The 18,562-nt window shown below is 41.1% G+C and overlaps 1 protein-coding gene across 3 annotated transcripts in view; it reads right to left on the bottom strand.

The window, feature by feature from the left end:
• Window positions 1-18,562, bottom strand: part of camkk1a (calcium/calmodulin-dependent protein kinase kinase 1, alpha a) — a 75,164-nt gene that overhangs the window by 36,348 nt on the left and 20,254 nt on the right. For all 3 annotated transcript variants that reach the window (XM_028596128.1, XM_028596130.1, XM_028596129.1), the window contains exon 2: window positions 7,024-7,456. In XM_028596128.1, coding sequence (XP_028451929.1) covers window positions 7,024-7,456 — 433 coding nt within the window. The remainder of the gene's footprint in view (window positions 1-7,023; window positions 7,457-18,562) is intronic.

Genomic DNA, 18,562 nt, shown 5'->3' with positions numbered 1-18,562 from the left:
CTTTTCTATCTTTACTTTTACTCAAAGATTACATATTAAATGAACACACATTCAGTTCAGTATGTGTCTTCAGTATCAACCACTGCTGTACTTGACAAGGTTTAAAATACGCACATCATTTACTGTACTAATGTACTGTGAAGAAAAAGACAGAAGCATTTATCTTTGCTCAAGGGGATGAGAAAGTTAGTTTACATTTTTTTCTGTTGCTGTTTATAAGTAAGTCAGACATGACCGATACAATGGACAAGACTGAACTTTTCAGAGGAAACTTCTGAAGGAGACTCATACATGCAAGCTCTAACACTTACACTTCACACAGTTCACACAGTCAGCTCACTGGTATATCAATTTCCAGTACTGTCATGGACATTTCTATTCCTTACTCAGGTAAAGAGGAAGTCATTTCATTGTTATCCATTTCGGTATAATACAAAGTGGCTGTGAATAGAAACCCAAGCGGAGAGGGGACTCATCAGCAATAAAATGCACAAAACTATTTAACAAAATGACCCAGAGACTCCTCACAGAGTGCTGCTGGATTAGTTAGTATGGAAATGTTTTAGTTTCCTGTTGATGGACATTTAGTTTGTGTGGCTTATTTCCAGGTCTGTATACAGCTGTCCATCCATGTTAGTGTGTCTATAAATGCATTTCCCCATTTATTTTTCTTCATCATTTTCAGTTATTATCTCATATTGTGGGCGCTGTACATCCCTGTGATTGATGTGTGATGTGATTTGACACAAATCATTATGCTCCCAAGTACTGACAAAGAACATTTCTAACAATTAACCCTGTTATGTTGGGTGGTTTCTCTGGATTTTCCTAATCCTAACTTAACCCACAAAACTGAGAAGTGAATGTGTTCTAAAAATTCCTCCCACTTCCGGAGGTAAGAGAAAATTATACACATTACATGTGTGTGTACAAAATAGAGTAAAAGACAATAATAAATGCGATGGGAAAGTCAGAAGTGAGAAACCAAAGTTGAGTTGTCTGCAACACACAGAGAAAACAAAATGAGTGCTTCCGTTAAACCATTATATAAACTATAGACACAGTGTTTCCTCATGTGGCTTAGTACAGGGCTTCCTAAATTGTCAGGGAGGACATTTGTATTTCTGTAATAAGGGTGGGGAGATAAAAGAAACCAAATAATGAAAGAATGCACGTGTGAGTAATTCCTATACACTTTCCCATTTGGGGAACTGCTGTACTTCTAAGTAACAGTGAAGAAACTCAAAATGTCAGCCATAACTGATGTTTATGTATGCAAGAAATGCCTGCGCCTCTCTCTCTCTCTCTCTCTAGTGAGAACAGGAAATACAAGCAACAAGAGTCCTTTTTTATGGTTCAGTGCGAGAGCTGCAACTCCATTTTCAGATAGGAAAGGAGACAATGCCAGGTCTGCGAGTCTGTGGCAGCAGTCTGTTAAATTCAGAGGGGTTCCACATCCTGGCAGATGTCATGAATATTTAATGTTCACTCTGAATTGAAAAAAAGTCAAGAGGAAAATAGAGATTTGGCAGTCACCCCCATCTACATAATATTTTCATGGGTTAGCACAAAGAGATGCTTTCAGTTGCACGTTTCCTAATATATATACAGTGAGGAAAATAAGTATTTGAACACCCTACTATTTTGCAAGTTCTCCCACTTGGAAATCATGGAGGGGTCTGAAATTGTCATCGTAGGTGCATGTCCACAGACATAATCTAAAAAAAAAAAATCCAGAAATCACAATATATGATTTTTTAATTATTTATTTGTATGATACAGCTGCAAATAAGTATTTGAACACCTGTCTATCAGCTAGAATTCTGACCCTCAAAGACCTGTTAGTCTGCCTTTAAAATGTCCACCTCCACTCCATTTATTATCCTAAATTAGATGCACCTGTTTGAGGTTGTTAGCTGCATAAAGTCACCTGTCCACCCCATACAATCAGTAAGAATCCAACTACTAACATGGCCAAGACCAAAGAGCTGTCCAAAGACACTAGAGACAAAATTTTACACCTCCACAAGGCTGGAAAGGGCTACGGGGAAATTGCCAAGCAGCTTGGTGAAAAAAGGTCCACTGTTGGAGCAATCATTAGAAAATGGAAGAAGCCAAACATGACTGTCAATCTCGCTCGGACTGGGTCTCCATGCAAGATCTCACCTCGTGGGGTCTCAATGATCCAAAGAGAGGCGAGAAATTAGCCCAGAACTACACGGGAGGAGCTGGTCAATGACCTGAAAAGAGCTGGGACCACCGTTTCCAAGGTTACTGTTGGTAATACACTAAGACGTCATGGTTTGAAATCATGCATGGCATGGAAGGTTCCCCTGCTTAAACCAGCACATGTCAAGGCCCGTCTTAAGCTTGCCAATGACCATTTGGATGATCCAGAGGAGTCATGGGAGAAAGTCATGTGGTCAGAAGAGACCAAAATAGAATATATATATATATATATATTTTGGTCATAATTCCACTAACCGTGTTTGGAGGAAGAAGAATGATGAGTACCATCCCAAGAACACCATCCCTACTGTGAAGCATGGGGGTGGTAGCATCATGCTTTGGGGGTGTTTTTCTGCACATGGGACAGGGGGACTGCACTGTATTAAGGAGAGGATGACCGGGGCCATGTATTGCGAGATTTTGGGGAACAACCTCCTTCCCTCAGTTAGAGCATTGAAGATGGGTCGAGGCTGGGTCTTCCAACATGACAATGAGCCGAAGCACACAGCCAGGATAACCAAGGAGTGGCTCTGTAAGAATCATATCAAGGTTCTGGCGTGGCCTAGCCAGTCTCCAGACCTAAACCCAATAGAGAATCTTTGGAGGGAGCTCAAACTCCGTGTTTCTCAGCGACAGCTCAGAAACCTGACTGATCTAGAGAAGATCTGTGTGGAGGAGTGGGCCAAAATCCCTCCTGCAGTGTGTGCAAACCTGGTGAAAAACTACAGGAAACGTTTGACCTCTGTACTTGCAAAAAAAGGCTACTGTACCAAATATTAACATTGATTTTCTCAGGTGTTCAAATACTTATTTGCAGCTGTATCATACAAATAAATAGTTAAAAAATCATATATTGTGATTTCTGGATCTTTTTTTTAGATTATGTCTCTCACAGTGGACATACACCTACGATGACAATTTCAGACCCCTCCATGATTTCTAAGTGGGAGAACTTGCAAAATAGCAGGGTGTTTAAATACTCATTTTCCTCACTGTATATATATATATATATATATATATATATATATATATATATATATATATATATATATATATTACTCAGCATTAATGATAAGCAATCAACTGTAGATCAACTGTCTCCATAGTTACAGTTTTAAAGTTATAGTTCAACATGTTGGCAAATATGCGTATGCCCCTTCTTGCTAAGAGTAAGAGGATCGATAACTTTCTCAGGTCTATACGACTAAATATGAAGCCACAGCCAGCAGCTTGTTAACTTAGCTTAGCACAAAAGCTAGCCTGGTTCTGTCCAAAGTCCACCTACCAGCATCTCTAAATCTCACTAAACACATTATATTGTGTTTATCACATACAAAAACCCAAAAGTAAAATGATACTTTGCAGTTTTACAGGAGGTTACAGGAGTCCAAACTATGTGCGGGACTATTTCCTGGCCGGGCTCAGTGACTTCCACGAGTCTCCAATGGTTGCCTTGCAACCTCACGGTAAGGTTGTTAATTAGTGAGCTTTAGAGGTGCTGGTTGGTGGATTTTGTATTACCTTTTGAACAGAGGAAGGCTAGCTTGTTCCTTGTTTCCAGTTTTAAACTAAGCTAAGCTATAAGCTAAGCTAAATGTCTCCTGGCTCTACCATAACATTTAGGAAAGCAAACTTCCCAAATTTCAAACAATTCCGTTAGGTGCTACGTTACCTCTAAGTGCTGAGTAACAAAAAATATTTTAGAGAATCTAAAAAGCTAATATCACGCCCGCCGATAGGGGGGGACAAACGGGTCTGTTGTCCCGGGCCCACAGTAGGGGGGGCCCAGAACTGGGCCCTCATTAAATTATGGAATAATTAAAAATCTTTTTTTAAATAGGCCTATTTGTGGAAAAAAATATGTAGCATAATATTTGAATTACATAAAAGCTTTTTATTTGTTTTCTTCCTAATTGTCCTGGAAATGGTGGTCAAGAACCCCACCCCCAACATAAAAATGGTTTGGCCACTGATCAAAATTTGATGTTGTCACTTGATTTGAAGTTCAGTACGCTCAAAATGTTCGGTCAGCACAAGTCCGGAGCTCGGAAAAGGAAAGAAAAGAGAAGAAGAAAATAGAGGCTTTAGAGATTTTCTAAACAAATATTTTAAAAAAAGGTGGTGACGGTGAAGCCTGAACTGTCAACGTAGAGCAAGGTAAGAAACCGCGCAGCCAACGTTTACGAGCCTTGTAACGTAACTTAACAGGCCAGCTCTAATGTTAACGTCCATTAGCTCGTATAAAAGCCTGACACAACACGTTAACTTTGACAGAAACAGTTGAGTTTGGTAGCTCCGTCAGTAAGGATGAGACAGAGAGAGATCCAGATGCAGTCAGGTGACAATGAGAGTGATGCGGGAGGGGCCCGCTGCCCCGCAACGGAGGGACAGAGTCAGGCTACCCGTGAGAGAGAAGAGAGAGAGAGATAGAGAGTGATGCGGGAGGGGCTCGCTGCCCTGTCGGATAGTCTGAGCAGGATGGATCAGAGACTGATTACACACTTAATTTCAGTGAGAGATGTGAGGAGAGGAAGAGCAGGGGAAAAGGAGAGATCTGGCCGCGAGGGGGGGGGGGGCCATCTAAGATCTCGTCCCGGGCCCAGGCAAAACTGGCCTGGCTAATATGATATAATGTAAATCATCACTTACGCAATCATCAGTTACATTAGGACACAAGAAGTGTCAAGTACCTTTAATTGTAGTTGTTAAAATGTATGCTTGATAATACACTGCTAAAATGTATCCACATTAAATGTGTCAAACTTAATTTATATATTTATAAGGACAATGCAAATGAATCAACATCTCTGTAAATGTGCCAGTGTTGGCCAGCTGGTACATTTTTTTTAATGCAGCCCTTTGGCGAGATGTTTGGAAATCAATGAGGTTAGGCTTAACACTGCCTCCAGTGCACCTACACTTTTAATATGGTGTCTATCCCTGGGGGTTGGGGGTGTCAGCTAACTCTTGCCTCCCTGAAACCCTGGAACGAAGGCAATAAAGCAGATTGTCTCTTTAACACCTCTGAAACTCAATCTCCTTATTTACTCAAGGTGCAGTAAAAAAATATCGTAAATGCAACAGGCATGTGAGGCTCCCAGTATAACAGCCAGCGAGAGGTGACCGTGGAACATGTAACCACCTGAACAGCCAAAATCTAAAACTAGTGTGTAAAACACAATAGGAAAGGTATTAGCTGTCACCAAAGTTGTATCAAATGTCTTATCATTTATACAGACAGACATGCGCACACACAGGAAAACAAGCAGAAATGTTCCAAAGGAAATCATTAAATGCTCCCGCCCACCCCCTTACTACTTTAATGGTGTATCCAGCAGCACAATGCCAGCCAGAATGCATTAAATGTCTGATGAGTCAAAAGTGCTCGTCAAAGCTAAAGTCGGAAACAAAATGCTGTCACATGTAAGTGCAACCAACATCTTCTCACAGTGCAGAGCATGTACTGTAGTATTATATAGGCAGGACACCAGTGACAGAAGCAAAGATTATAATGCATTATAAGCTAATACACAGAGGCATGTTTCCACGATGGGTGCTTATGAGAGACTAGTGTGCACACCTTCTCACGCGTCCCTCTTCCAGTCATGATGTCCACTGGCCTTCTGCTCCTCTTTCTTTGGTGATAATTTAATATTGAGCTATACGGCGCTCCTATTTAGTTATGATGTATAACGGCTCTCATCAGCTCAATGGAGCCGTTTGTTCTCAGTTTGTGTTACACTTCCTGCTATCATACCACATGTCACACCCAACTGCAGAGAATCAGCATATGTGCAAATCAGAGGACATCATATGTTGGATCATTAAAGAGGGTATAGGTGTTTTGATATAGGTGGACGATTGAAGCTTTTTGATTGTTATTGGATTTGTCTGCACTCCCCTTCCCAGGTGTGGCCATTATTTGCCTTGATAGCTATTTATCACAAATGTAATGTTGCTTCTGCAAACAGCTTAACAGCGACAGCCCACTTTTTGAACGACTCTGGTTCCGGAAGGGATTTTCCCCATTCAATTGCTCCATCAACGTTTCGGAAAATGCTTTTGTTTGAGTTTTAAGTCTGGACTCAAGCCAACCAGCTATGAGGTAAATTGTGACCATAAAACATTTGATTCGGCGCAAAAGAACATTTTGAAAAAGGGCAAAAAATGCAAAGGAACAAGACTGTGTATAAAAAACCATCACACTGTAGACTTCAATGGTAGCAGGTCACTACCCGTTCACAGGTGTGATAAACATTTCCATGGCAACCATTCAGAGACGTCGCTGTTACGCCTAAGATTGTTATTGTAGTACTTCTCATGACATATTGAATAAGAGTGTTTTTCTCAAAACAAGGTTGATTTTGGTGCCCGGATAGCTCAGTTGTTAGAGTGGGGGCCCATTTATAGAGGTTTACTCCTCGACGCAGCGGGCCCGGGTTCGACTCCGACCTTTGGCCATTTGCTGCATGTCATTCTCTCTCTCTCTCTCTCTCTCTCTCTCTCTCTCTCTCTCTCTCATGTCTTCTGCTGTCCTATTGAAATAAAGGTTGAAAAATGCCCCAAAAAATAATCTTAAAAAGATTTGGCTTTACAGGGGCATAAACCATTTCTCAATCACTATCTCGTAGCTCGTAATAAGACTACCTCGCATGGTGTAGACATCATGGCTGATAATCAAAACCCTTACGGAGTAAATTAATGGGATATTTACTTTCCGGAACCACACTGTTGCGCTCTAGAACTATAATTTAATGATTATTAATTCATAAAAAATGTAAATCACTTCCTCACCTGATCATCTGAGATGGACACACGCTTAGACTCCACGGTGGGCCTGCGAGCCACACGAGGGGATGTGTGCGTATATCCTCCCCCAGAGCCTGACAGGTAAGTGCCTCGCTCCTGCAGCGACAACTTCCTCCCAGTCAGGTGAGGCCGCAGCGCACGAGTCTTCTTGGCCTGAGCCGCGTCCTGCTGAGCCCCGCCATTCCTCACGCCGTTGGACGCAGAGCCGCTGGAGTCCTCCGTTGTCAAGGCAGTCATTTTGTCTGCGAGACTGCTGGTCCGTTTGTCAGAGTCGGGGTCCAGCATCTCACGGCCAGGGTCACTGCTCATAGCCATGGTGGGCGGGGAGGCAGGAGCAGGTTGCAGGGAGAGTACTGGGGAGCGCCCACCAGCATCAACGGGAGCTGGGCCAGCCTCCGGTCGCAGCGTTCCACCACAGCTGGAAGAGAAAGGAGGAGAGGCTGTGAGCGGAGTCAGCTGCAGTAGGAAGAGTTGATCTACACTCTATCCACATTTGGATCAAGAGAAAAAAACAGTTCTCTACGTACCATGTACTGTAGTGCCATCATCAAGTCAAAAACTTCTATTCGTCAATACCTGTAAAACCAACGACATCCCCATCAACCTCGGCTGTACTTGTGCTAATAAGCAAATGTTAGCATGCTAACACACTGATTTAAGGAAAACCTAATACCTGCTGAACATCAGCGTGTAAGCATTTGCACAACTTAACACAAAATACAGCTAAGACTGCTGGGAATGTCATTAAATGTGCAGGTATGTGGTCATAACTCAAAGTAATCAATCAATTAAAACCTGATGATAGTGCTTTATGAAACGTTAAAGGGATCACCAAAGTTTTTACAATTCATCCTAAAAGGGGAACATGATTACTACTACCACCAGTAGTTATAGGGACATATATTAACACACAAAAGCCACTGGATATAAACAATGACATGAAAACCAAGAGAAAAAATGGTTCTCTTTATTTTGAATGCTTGTTAAATAAACTGGACTGGATTGGCAGGTGGCTCTAACTAAATGCTAATTACTGCATGCTAACATGGTCACAATGACAATGTTAATATGCTAATGTTTAACAGGTGTAGTGTTTAACATGTTCGCCATCTTAGTTTAGCGTGCTAACTAGGGCTGTCAAATGATTATTTATTTTTTGTAATCGCGATTAATCGCATGTTTTATCACATGATTAACATTCTATTATTTTGCATTTCAGAACTGTTTTTAAGTACATATTAACAATGGAAAGCAATTCTTACCAGTGTATCTTGATTGGGAATCAAATGAATGCAAAGAAAGTTACTTTATGAACTTGATTTTAAGATTTGTATTTGTTTATTTTTTATTTACTGTAAACAAAAGAAAAATGTGTGAATCTGTCATAATTGCACAATTCCTCCGAGTATCTAACTAAAAAACTAAAAATCCCTATCCTTACCAGAGTCAATATAGTGTGCAGTAACTTCTAAATCATTTGGATTACTCACTGACATCCAGTGATCACCAGTTAATGAGACAGCGTTTGCACTTTGCAGCAGTTCCAGCTGCTTTCTCCGTGTCGTACAGGCTGCGTATGCGTGCGTGAAACTGCTGTCCTCCTCGATGGCAATGTATAAGATGGGTCAGAACATGCCAACCGTAGGACTTCTTTAAAGACCCAAGTCTTCTACAATGCTGACAGGTCTGCAGTTAGTTGCCACCCATTTCGCAAGAGCAGTAGTAATTTTTGGGGATTTGGTTTCATCAACAGGTCGGCAAGTAGCACTCTCCAAAATAGTGCTTTGCCTGAGCCCGCTAGCATCAACATGAGTCACGTTAACTGAACTACGCTTAGCTCGTAGGTGGTAGCTCAAGCTTGACGTGCGTCGGTGATATTTTAATTTAGCATTTCGACTTGTCTACGAGCCTTCCGGGAGTTTTGGAAAATAAAAAGCACCATTCAGAATCGTGTTGCGGCTGCATTTTTCCATCATGCCTGCAGCAGCAGGATGTGTTTCGAGGAAGTATGGCAGCTTGATGATAAGTAAAGGTGCGGATAGGGTCAAAATAGTAGCCCATTAGGCATGACGCAAAGCAGAGAGAAGTGTGAAATAAATTAATAAATGGCGGCATGCGCTTAAAGCGATTAAAAAAAATTAACGCGTTATGCTCGGCCCTTAATCGCATCGCGATTAACGCGTTAATGCTGACAGCCCTAGTGTTAACATTTACTCATTAGCACTAACACAAGGCAAACAACAGGACAAATTGAGACCCGTTTTTAGCGCTAAATGACTAGGTCAGAGGATCTCCAAAGTTATTACAATTCAGTCATTGGGGAACATAAATGTCTGTACTAGTAATGGGCGATGTAATGTCAACGACACAAAATTGGGATTTTAATTATATTGCATGTTGACACAATCTACCTGCGAAATTTAGAGCCACGACCTGCAACAGGCTGCAACGCATCATTGTCATTTTGAGTAAACATGTCTGAAAGCGAAAAGGAGGAGCTCGTGAAAAAGAATGGTGCAACATCCATTATTTGGACCCTACAACCGACCTGTGGTCGAGCCGTACCATGGAGCCTTTCATCAGCCTGACCATTCACTATATAAAACGGACCATTGGAATCTTGGCAGCCGGTGATTGCAGACACACGCAGACACACGCAGACACACGCAGACACACGCAGACACACACACACACACACACACACACACACACACACACACACACACACACACACACACACACACACACACACACACACACACACACGTGTCTGTTTTGCACTTTTTACTGTCTGTGGCATGGCACTACTGTAAAGAAACTTTTATACTATACATTTAAGAACCAAGGACTTAAACTAAGTGTAGTGCCTTTTAGAATGGTTTGCACTAAAGGAAAGTCTCTGGAACTAGTGTACTTAAATTTTATTTATCTGCAACATTATGTTGTATAATTACAGTTTTGCACAATAAGTGTTCTCAAAACTACATACTATGTTTCTTTCTCTTTAAAAAAAAATACATTTAGCAGTTAGTCTTTTCTTAGGGTCTATGTAACCTGTTCTGAAATGGTTCTATTATAATTTATATATCGTGATATATATCGTTATCACAAGAGGCTGCAATGTATATCGCAATATAGATTTTAGGCCATATCGCCCATCCCTAGTCTGTACCAAATTTCAATACTTACAATACAAGCACAATGTCCTCCAGCTGGTGGAGCCAGAGGGAAAAGCAAAGGGATCACCAAAGTCATAAGGGTACATCGTCTGGAAAACATGACAGTCTTTACAAAATGTCATGGCAATCCATCTAATAGTTGTTAACATTTTTCAGTCTGAAAGTGGAGGCACTGCCATCCCAAGAGCTACACCACTAGAAAAATTTTGCTCGTTTATTTGGTATAACATAATAGATAGCATAATGGATATATTTATTGTACACCTGCTCTCATGATTTAGCTTAAACGTTGTCTTTGTGTGGTGTTAGTTACGTGAGTTCATTTTTCTCAATAGCATTTGCCTTATCGTGTTCTTGGTCATCCTATCCACATTACAATCAGTTTCTTTTCGCAGAATTGTCTCGAGTCTAAAAGCTGCTTGTCAGCCACAAAAAATTATCACTTTAGAATATCGTATGTGTGGTCAAATATATTGCAAAATCTGATATTGTCCATATTATCAGCCCAAATGTATGTGGGAAATTACACTTCCATTACATGTAAATTATAACCTTTGCATTCTATCACGGATGTTTGGTTGGCCACATCTTGCAGCAAAGATCACCTGTGAGACAGACTTTTAATCAACCAGTCTGATAAAAGAGAAAATGCCATCTCTCTTTGTGTGGGTGGTCTGGTGGCTCAAGTTACTTACAGTAGACATGCGTTCATAAATTGAAATAAATGTCCCCCTGATACGACCCAACCCAAATGCTGCAAAGCTAATTATGCTTTATGCCTTTGCTCATGGCACCCTGTATGCCCATGACATGCTCGTGGGTGGACTAACACACACACACAGAAATGCACACATGAAAACCACAGAAGGTATTGTGTGCATACAGTATGCGTCCATATAACCAGACATTTAGGCAGACTTTGTTTATTGTGCTTTTTCATCTTTCATATTTAATCAAAATCAAGTCAGCAGCACATTACCTCAGACAGGGAATATCAAAGCTCTTTAGTACATCTGGTTTAGGTTTTGGGTGGAAGAACACAGACATACAAAGTGAGCCTATTCCCAGCCATCCAAGGAAAAGGACCAGCACTCAAAACAGTATTCATCTATGTAACAGCGGGAATCAAGAGGAAAAGTGTGTTTTTTTTTCTGCCAAATTCAAAGTCAGTTCTGCTCTGTGGGTATTAGACAAGAAATGGTCAGTAAATGGGCCATGTTATGCTATTCCTGAAGTCTGTCAGGAAGGTAGAGCTTCAAATTAAAAAATAACAGTGTTCCATTTTGTCCAGGTGGGTCAAACTCATTTATTCATTCATTCATTTGCACAGCCACAGCTCCAACCAACTGCAGTGTATCACATTTACTGCCATACTAGCATGGCTCCAGGGATGGCACATACCAGTTTGGTCCAGACTGAAATATCTTAACAACTATTGGATGGACTGTGATTACATTTTTTTACAGACATTCAGGTCTCCCAGAGGATGAAACCTAATTATTTGGGTGAACCGCTGACTTGTCTTTTAGCGCCACCACAAGGTCCACATTTGTGGTTTTAAGTGAAATCTCTCAACAACTAATGGATGGATTGCAGTGAATTTTATGACCTCTCCAAACCTCTCAGCTACTGTAGTGCCATCATCAAGTCAACACTTCTATCTGTCCAGTACTTTGGTAATTACCTGTAAAACCAACGACATCCCCATCAACCTCGGCTGTACTTTGTGTTCTGTGCCAATTAGCAAATGTCAGCATGCTAACACGCTGAAGGAAAAACATAATACCTGCTGAACATCAGCGTGTAAGCATTTGCACAACTTAACACAAAATACAGCTAAGACTGTTGGGAATTTCATTAAATGTGCAGGTATTTGGTCATAAATCAAAGTATTGAATAAATTAAAACCTGATGATAGCGCTATATGAAATGTAGTCTCGCATTGCCAGACCTTTCTCCACAGCGCTGTGGAGGAGGGTGCGGCTAGTCCACACAGCATTCCTGGATAGGAGAAAAACGTGCTCTGGTTTATTGGCATTCCTTTAAACCAATCACAATTGTCTTGGGCGGCGCAAAGAGCCGGACGCAGGTTCGGTGCCTCTGAAAAATAGCCTCGGGAAGGAACTTGTTTTGGTGAAACGTGTTCATAGGCAGACAAGCTCTGGAATTAAAATGGCTGTCGAGTATGTGTTGAGTATTTTACTAAAAAAAAAAGATAAATATAATTTGATTATCAGTTGTAGCTTCTAGGGACACCGGGCGGTACCTCCGGTGGCACCGGAGCAATCCCCTAAATGAGATGTTGTCAATATAGACGAAATAAAACGTTAAGGGATCACCTAAGTTATTACAATTCATCCTGAGGGGAACATGACTACTGCTGTACTACTAGTAGTAGTTGTAATAGTGGTAGTAATATTTTGGATACAGGGTTGTAGTGGGCTGGCACATATATTAACAAACAAAAGTCATCAGATATAAACTATGACATGAAGAACGCTGCACAAAAACTGAACTTCATCAGAGAGTAGGGGGATCTGCAGGCATTAAAAAAGGAGCACAGACATGTCACCTGTAATATAGTCTCGCTTTGTCAGACCTTCCTCCACAGCGCTGCGGAGGACGGTCTGGCTAGTCCACACAGCATTCTGGGATGGGAGAAAAACGTGCTCTGGTTTATTGGCATTTCTTTAAACCAATCACAATCGTCATGGGCGGCGCTAAGCTCCGCACGGAGCTGCTGCAAAACAGCATTGGGAAGGAACTTGTTTTGGTGGAACATGGGTACATTCAAAAGTGGTTTTAGTCGTGCAACAGAAAACTCAGACTGGACAGATAGACGAAAAGACATGCATCCGGCGGAATTTCCTGTGGCACCGGAGCAATCCCGGAAGTGGAACGTCTTGGATATAGACTACCTGTAATATAAATACTAAAAATAAAGATAGTAATTAAATGGTAGGTGACATTTATTACAGTTTGATTACAAAAATATATCAATGAGCTGCATCTGTGTCAGGGCACACACACACACACAGACACACTTTACATTATTCAATCTATGTAAAGTGTGAGTGCAGGAATAAAAAACCTTTTAACTGTCAGCAGCGAGAGGGATTGCACTGTTGGACTCCTGACTCATTTGAGCAAAAGCATAATTCCTATCACAACTAGTGATTATCGACCATTCAGCCCGCTGCAGGTGTGAGCAATATCGTGGTAGGCTCCAGAGGCTGGTGGGAGGCGGAGGAGCAGCAGTGGTCTGTTTTGTAATTTCAGACTTTTATAAACTATTGTTTTTGTTTTTAGAAGCAGTTTCATTATGAAGGAAAACTTTTATTTTTAAATGTCACTGCATGCATCCATCCATTTTGTCAAATGAGTAAGACAAAATCAAACACTTTTACCCTATGTTACACAGCTGAGAAACATTGTGACTGAAACACTGTTAGAATAGGGTTAAACTGTTAAATGTCTTTTTATAATAGCTGCAAAATATTATTTGAAGTTGTTACACATTTTGGTGAATTTTCAGTCTTGTTATATTTTATAACTGCATATATTATTGGAGCTAAGGAGGCGGTGTAATGGAGATTTTATTCCAGCCCTGATATCCACCACCACTAAATTCACACACATCATATCATTTTTCACATTTAGGCAGAGTACCATCTTCAAGCAATGCTCCAATACTCTACTCATTCAGTCAATCTTTATAGTTATATTATTTAGTCATCTTAATTTTTGCAATTATCGGGAACTGAATAAATCAAAGCGCTTGATGTCTTATCTGCATGATAAAACTGCGTTTACAGAGGAACACAGCCAGTTTTACAGACAAAAGTTTAACACAGTAAGCAACTTCCTAACTGCAATTCCAATTTTATCATGTATACACATTGTGTGGGCGATTTTATGTAGGACACGCATAAAGAAGATAAGAAGGCCATCCGCTCAGTGAACCCTAGTTATCCTTTGGCCAGTGGCAGTGAGGCGGGCCGGGGGGGGAATAAAAAGAGCACCAGCTACATGCGGTAGGGCCAGTTTTTTAGCCTATGGAGCATGACAATGCATCACGTTTTCTCCAATACAAGGGCAAACTGGGGGTAACAATGTGGGAGTGCAATGCTAAATTTGAGTACTCAACCAAAGTCAGTGAAGTCACACCTAATGTTTGGGCGTGGTGACAGACTAAAGAGACTATTACAAAAGGAAAACTTTTTTGGATTTGTAAGCTGAATGCCGCTGTATATCCTGGCCTCTCGGAAGATTTGTCACCTTTTTATGGAATTAATCCTATTATTGTACGCTGACGATACAGTAATTTATGCATCAGCTAGGACACCAAATGAAGCAGCAGAGACCCTGACCCTGAAGGAAATGGAGGGTATATCCCAGTGGCTTAAAGACAACCATCTGACCCTCAACGTCAAAAAGACTGTATCTATGTGCTTTTCTATAAGAGGGAAAGCCAAGTGTACTAACAAAATAGACCAAGAGGCCATAGAGGAAGTTGAGGAATTTAAATATTTAGGTACTAATCTGGATTCCAAACTCAAATTCAATAAACACATTAACAAACTCTATAAGACTGTCCAGACGAATCTGAACTGTTTCAGAATGATGAAGGAATCACAAACCTGTCAAGTCAGCTTTACTGTTTTTTCATGCCATGATACTCTCTCACTTATCCTACTGTGTTACTGTATTGGGCCAAGCCTCACAGACAACAATCAAACCCATTATATTATTATTCAAACAGGCACTGAAAATAATGGATCAGAAACCAACAATGTGGCACCACTGATTGTACAGAAATACAAGCTTTTAAATTTTGATAGCTTTATTAAGTTCTCTTTTCTTAAACTGACTTAAAATTTGCAAATAATGTAGATCCCGCCGTACTCTGTCCTTTTGTGACAAAAACAAATACAAGGAGAGTGGCCACAAGGGGAGCAGTGGGTGGCAACTGCATAGCAGAGGGGGACGCAAAACCACTTTCGGCCAGTCATGTTTTTCAGTGATAGGGACCCATTTTTGGAATGATATACTAACTGAAATAAAAATACAAACCGAACTGAAAACATTTAATAGAAAAGGTGAAACACTGGCTGAAAGAAAACCAAACATGTAGCCACTGAGTCAGGTCCATAAATGCAGGAGCACACACACACACACACACACACACACACACACACACACACACACACACACACACACACACACACACACACACACACACACACACACACACACACACACACACACACACACACACACACACACACGAGCGGGTGCGAGCAGCTGGGTGCTTGGGGTATAGTGTTGTTACGTGATGTGCTGTTTTGTGATGTTTGTTATGTCAAAAAAAATAAAAAATGCATATAGTGCGCTGCTCATGTAATGTGGTCATGAATCTGTGACATGTTGACGTAATATATTAGCATACAATGTATCTGCTGCATGACAATTATATTTGGATTATCTTTTTAGAAAGGCCTGACCAAGGACTGGGGTTGCAAATTAGCCTATTGGCTAGAAACCTTTTATGCAACACATCTACACATATCGTTATGGCTTTTACTGTGATAATTATGTATGTAATAAGTGCGCTAGATGTCGCTGTGAAAATTCTCATGTGTGCCACTGAAGCTTCATTCACTCGTATGAATGAGGCCACTAGGGCTGCCCGTTAATGTACCTTAAATATCTAATCACGATTATTTTGACTGATCTTGCGATATGATTCACGATATTGGAAGGAATGATTGTTTTTGTATTATTCTCATTTTTAATCATAAAATATTAAAATAAAAAAAAAATTAAAATGATTATAGTGCGATTTCTTTTTTGCGAGGATCTGTACCACACAAAGATTTTTTTCTTTAGTCTGGAGGATAAGATGTGTAGGCCAGGAAGTCTCTGCTCGGTTTGACACATTGTTTGCCTTTGACAAATACTGCGTCCCCCCCTTGCAATTTGGATATTGCACTAGTCCATATTGCGATTTTGATAAAATTGCGATTAATTGTGCAGCCCTAGTAGCCACTATAATAAAGACTTTCATACCTTGATGAAGCCAACACTGACTGAGAAAAACAACTGAGCTACACAAAAGGAACAAGGTGAATGGCTCTGTATTCTGCTGTTAATGGAAGATTAATTAGGAAGATTGATGCTTTCTCTCAACAAAATGTGGTTTCAAATATCAATATTTCAAGCTCATATAATTGTGCAAAATATTCCTTTAATTAAGTAAACAAACTGAGGGGGTGGGGGGTGGAATGGATTGATTTAACCAGAGAGAACCACATCTGAATATGAAGTGTTTTCAATAGCTGCCATCTTTCAACTAGTAGATGGAGAAGCTTCAGCAGAGCCAATTACAGTAAGAGGAGAGAGGGCTGTAGAGGGTGAACAAATGATTCCATTAGAAAACCACTTTCACCCCTAACCTGGCTTTTTTTGTTGTGTGCAGACAGCAAACAGAGACATCCATGGCTAAAACCAATTATTTGCTGGCAAGAAACGCAGAGAAACGTGGAGCCTTAAGCGAGCGGCATACTCGCCCTTCCCGACCTATCGCCTGACAGTGTGACGTCATGGGAGCGCCGTAACCATTTATATTCGCGCATGGTGGTCGCGACACTAGTTGCAGTCTTCTCCTGAACAGAGGTGTTGCAACTGAGGAAAGGCTATAGCGACTTTGCCATTTCTACAGACTAGAAGAAGGAGAAAAAGGTAAACAAGGGCAGAACTGGCAGCAGCATTGACGTCAATGTCAACAGTTAAGCTAAGATGATATTGGAGTCAATGGATGAGGAAGAACAGCTGCTTTTGAGCCTGCTTGCAAAGAAACAAAGAAAAAGAAGGTGGAATGTTCGTCCTTTGAATAACGCCAGACATAAATATGGTGAGCTCAATATCCTCGTGAAACAAATGAGGATGATAAACGAAGAGAAGCACTTTGAATACTTCAGAATGTCTGCCCAACGATTCGATGACCTACTTCGTCGGATCAAGCCTTTCATTCACCATAAAAGAACTCATCTTAACCCAGTAAGTTTACAAGAGAGACTTGCAGTCACTCTAGTCCTGGCACCCGGTACCAATCAGAATGCAGTTTCTATTGGCGCACTTGCTCGCAAAGCTTGCCCTCGAACTCGTCCATGCTTCCCCTTTCCGCTTTGTCGGAACTTTAAATCCTGGCGCGCCAGCGAGATCTACGTCATTTTGACGTCACATTGACACGCGACAGGTCGGGAACGGCGACTGTAAAGAGGCCTTAACGCACCCAAAGAAAATCCTTCATCAACTTGTTGTTCATTTATATTGGTCCTGCGTATTTTGAGGTTTTTCTTGACTTCCTCTGGGGTCCTTGACAGAGTGCAAAGAGCAGGCCCAGCAGCTACAGCCAGTATTTAACTGTGAACTGAACGCCTCCTAGTTCAGCCAATAGAAGTGCCTAACCTTTCAGACCTGCTGTGATTTATGTTCTGAAAAATACAGTGTTTATCTGTGTGACTGCAGTGTGGAGACCTGTTGAGAGCAGAGGGCATGGCTGTGTGTAGAAAAGCATAGAAAAATGAAATGAAAAAAAAAATATGTATGATGCGACAACCCTGTGGTTTGGTTAGGCTAAGGGAAAATATCCTCCTTTGGCTTGAAATGACTGTTAGGGGACTCTTAGTTTCACATTGCCAGACTTTCCTCCACAGGGCGGCAAAGGAGGGTCTGGCTAATCCATACAGCATTCCGGGATGGGAGAAAAACGTGCTCTGGTTTATTGGCATTTCCTTAAACCAATCACAATCGTCTTGGACACATAAACGGTGCCTCTGCAAAATAGCCTCGGAAAGGAACTTGTTTTGGTCGAACATGTGTACGTTCAAAGGTTGTTTTATTCGAGAACTCAGATTGGACAGATAGTCTAGCTAGCTGTCTGGATTTACCCTGCAGAGATCTGAGGATCAGTTAACCATAGTCCTCAGAAATCCACCGGATTTTAGAACGCCAACACAAAGGAAGTGTGGTGTATGTAGTATTGATGGTGTAATGCTGTATGGAGAGGCAAAAGCCGAAGGCAAGGGACGTCTGGCAGAATTTCCAGCAGAAAAAAAAAAGTGTTCTCCTGTCTTAAAGGATTCTTTCTTGCATTCATTTTGCATCAAGAGCTGCAAGTGTTTGGATGTTCTACGAAATGCATGCGGAACAGAAAGACTGCTGACCTGCAAAGTGCATCGCTATTATACACAGACCTGGAAAACATACTGAAAGGTAATCTAACCGCACTGAGTAAATGTCAGCTGATCAAAACAGGTTACAGCACGTCTTATCTGAGCTTT

This window comes from Perca flavescens, chromosome 13, assembly GCF_004354835.1.
Source record: "Perca flavescens isolate YP-PL-M2 chromosome 13, PFLA_1.0, whole genome shotgun sequence".
Taxonomy (NCBI): domain Eukaryota; kingdom Metazoa; phylum Chordata; class Actinopteri; order Perciformes; family Percidae; genus Perca; species Perca flavescens.
Note: the sequence above shows the minus strand (reverse complement) of the source record. Positions and strands in the feature narration are given on the sequence as shown.